General features: G+C 37.2%; 1 protein-coding gene across 1 annotated transcript in view; it reads right to left on the bottom strand.

Annotated features, from left to right (window-relative positions):
• Window positions 1–415: 415 nt before the first annotated feature.
• MACC1 (MET transcriptional regulator MACC1) overlaps window positions 416–3716 on the bottom strand; it is a 33786-nt gene continuing 30485 nt past the window's right edge. Inside the window, exon 5 of the mRNA XM_005421761.1 lies at window positions 416–628. Coding sequence (XP_005421818.1) covers window positions 416–628 — 213 coding nt within the window. The remainder of the gene's footprint in view (window positions 629–3716) is intronic.

Here is a 3716-nt window from a genome sequence, read left to right as displayed (position 1 = left end):
TAGAGTTGAGGGGTTTGAGCACCAACTATTAAAAGATTAAATATTTAGATTTTAATACTTCGCTGAAAACAATGTAAACCTAGGCTCCACGTCCTGAACTCATCCATGAATAGTTCTGTTTTTAAAACTGATTTCTGCCTAGAAGTCAGTGCAATCAGAAATAGCTCCTTTTAGAAAATACCCCATAGAATACAATTTTTGTTGATCTCATTGTTTAATTCCCCATTCTTTTCTTATTTACTCAGAAGACACTAGCATGCTCTGGCAATCTGTAGTTGAGAACCATAGGGCTAGACCCGACATCAGCTCACTTAAAATAAACTTCATTCTGTTGTGCTCTACAAGTATCTCTGAAACATAAATACACAAATAAATTCTACACAGAGGTATAGTTTCCAAAAACATATTTTGTCCATTACTCTTCCTCCATTTTGGAAAAGGCACTTGCTCTTAACACCTCCATGCAATTCACAAGAATCAGAGCTCCAGTTAACTCTCGCCACTGTTTGGTTACTGGATTTTTCATTTTATCCAAGGCTGATTGCAGGTCTTGTAAGACATCCCTGTAACCATCTCCATAATGGGCAGCCCAAGTGTAGAGAAAGTCATATGCAGGTTTCCACATCATCTGAAAATAAAAGGGAAAAAATAGTGGCAGAAATTTAATTATTGAGAAAAAAAATAGCTAAATAGTTGAAAAGTCTCAAAAAAGAAAAGAAAAAATAAGTGTTTAATCTCTAGGCATGCTGAAATGCTTTATAAAAAGAGGTATGTTGATATAAAAACTGCAGTAATATTATTTATGTTATTTCTATGAAACTCAAATTCTCAGAGAGGTAAATAATAGATAATTTCTTCATTTAGATGATTAACAGCAAGTCAAACTATATCCTTGTCTGAAACTATAAGTCAAAGAACAAGAGTGGAAGGAAAATACTGTTCATCTTTTGCAATGCATGCATCCATGTCTTAGGCTGGCGGTGTGTATTCTATTTGCCATCTGTTAGAGGTGGGGCAGTTATCTTCTGTTAACTGGGCAGTTTTCTTCATCTCTTCCACAACCAATCCTCCCTCCCTGGAGATGGCATCTATCAGGGGGCCATTGAGTGTCACTGCATGACTGATAAAATTACATCATCCTGTTGTGAGAAGCTCCGCCCAGGGGGAGGAGCCAAGCATTCCTACCCGGATATAGTCAGAGATTCGGAACACCAGAGTCAGCTTTTTCCCCACTGGATTCTAAGAAGAACAGCTTTCTTCTCCACTGGATTCCCAGAGGAAGACCAGGCCCATCTACACCACCACTGGACCTTCAGAGGAACACTGCACCCTTCCACAGGATCACTGCTCCAACAGAACCACACCTGTCACTGCAGGAGGACTGCAGCCACCATTTAATAGGAGTGCTACCAGCACCCTGACCAACAGGGTGTCAGGTCATATTCTGACTATGTCCATGGTTTGTTTTCTTTTTTTATGCTATTGTATTAGTATTTTTAATTTTCCTAGTAAAGAACTGTTCTTCCTATTCCCATGTCTTTGCCTGAGAGCCTCTTAATTTCAAAATTTTCATAATTTGGAGGGAGGGGGTTTACGTTTTCCATTTCAAGTAAGGCTCCTGCCTTCCTTAGCGGACAGCTGTCTTTTCAAACCAAGACAACCCAGCAACAGTTTCCCTATTTGGTTGTGCTTTTGATGGTTACTGCCCCATTAATCAACATCCTACTGCCCTTCTACTCAGCCTGGAAATTTTAAACACGCTTTTTACCATTCAGAAATGTTTTCTGATGATAGAAGCAGAAACTTAATCTGGCTTCTGCTATAAAAGACAATAAAAGATGCTTCTAAAAAGACATCAGCGTCCTCAGGCTAAGGAGAATCTCCAACCTTTATTAGATACAGGGGGCAACACTGTGGCAGAGGATGAGCGAAAGGTTGAGGTACTTAATGCCTTCCTTGCCTCAGGTTTAAATACTCAGACCAGCTGCTTTCTGGCTATCCATTCTGCTGAGCTGGAAAACAAGGATGGGGAGCAAAATGAAGTCCCTTTAATTAATTTAGATTGGATATTTGGAAAAAATTCTTTACTGAAAGGTAGGTCAGGCATTGGAGCAAGCTGCCCAGGGAAGTGGTGGAGTCGCCATCCCTGGAGGTATTTAAATCACACACAGGTAATAGGGACATGGTTTAGTGGTGGGCTTGGCAGTGCTAGGTTACCTAGATCATCTGACTAGCTCATCTTAGAGGTCTTTTGCAGCCTCAATGATTCTGTGATTCTAACATGATTTATCTGTAAAATCTATTTTTAAAAACAGGGCAAAAGCACCCAAACACTCTAAAGCAGGCAAGTCAAAGGCTTTTATAAATTTTAATCAAGACATAAAATTTAAAAATTTTCTGCAAGAAACAAACGAAATTAAAAAATTACCAGTTTTTTTTTTTTTTGTTTTTCAAACTACAATTTATTTGGTTAATGCCAAACAAATGAAGCAAATCCTTAGCAGGTGTAATTTGTCATTGGTCTAACGACATTAATTAAATTTTAGCAGCATGATTCAGATACCAAGCTGGACTTTTATCTTTCCAAGTGCTGAGTGAACTTGCTCAATTAACAAACAAAATAATTATTTTCCCAGCTACTGCTTTTCCAAATGTTACTTGGGCAATCAAAATTCTGTTTTCCTTCTCCTTATTGGCAATAAAGGTTTTGCAAACAGCAATTGAATCAACAATTGCAGGGATGATTCACAAATCCACAGAGAAAACCATGATTCTCCTGAAAGGTTCTGTCATTCACTGCTTTAACAGGAACATACCAATGCATAGTAATAAATGTATCTGAACTGATGACTGCATATTTTTATTTATATATATATATACACACACATACACAGAAGTGATCAGGAAGTTGAGAGGTTTTTAGCATCTTTTCCTCTTTTATCAAAAAACCCAGTTTTTATGGTTGTGAAGGATAATTCTGAAGGAAATTGGTTATTTCCTCAATATTATCTTATTAATTTACAAACAGTACACAACATAAAACTTTACTTCTTTAATTTAAGCTTTATTTACTTGATCCCTGGAGGAACTGAGTAGGAGGAGAATTTCTTTGCTCATAGTTCTGAACTTTTCTCCATATTTTTGGGCTATCTTTCAGCTTATCCAAGACTGGTTCAGTCATTATTTCTGTAAACATTTCCCTCAAATTCTGCTGCCATACCCAAATGGAAAAAAAACCCCATTAGACTTACAGCCCCACAGTCTCATTAGTCTAGTCTAGTCTAAACTTACTGTCTCACAGTCTGATTAGTCTAGTTTCTACCTTGAGTTCAAGTAATAAAAAGTGCCTGATCTCTCAGTGAATTTTCTCATTTTAGGTCTACAGGAGAGAAAGGTATCATCATTTTCCCAAATGAACGGTGCCTAATATTTCTTTTAAGCAAGTCTATCTTAAGTCATAACCCTATGGTTACAGAAGGAGAAGAGAAAAGTACATTGATGGCAAGTGGGAAGAAGGAGATTGATGAATTCTTTTGGGTTTTTTTGGAGAGGCTAAGTTGAAAATAGTTTTTTTAATGTACCGCTGTAAATATTATATATTACAACATATTTTAATGAACTAAAGCAGATCACTATGTTGGGACCAGAAAATTTCTGTATTCTTATTTTTAGCTTGATGTAGCCAAAGTACCCAACAAGAGAAGCTGGAATTCCTG

Source organism: Geospiza fortis, unplaced genomic scaffold, assembly GCF_000277835.1.
Source record: "Geospiza fortis unplaced genomic scaffold, GeoFor_1.0 scaffold95, whole genome shotgun sequence".
Lineage (NCBI taxonomy): Eukaryota > Metazoa > Chordata > Aves > Passeriformes > Thraupidae > Geospiza > Geospiza fortis.
The sequence above is the reverse complement of the archived record's forward strand: the minus strand, read 5'-3'. Positions and strand labels throughout refer to the sequence as shown.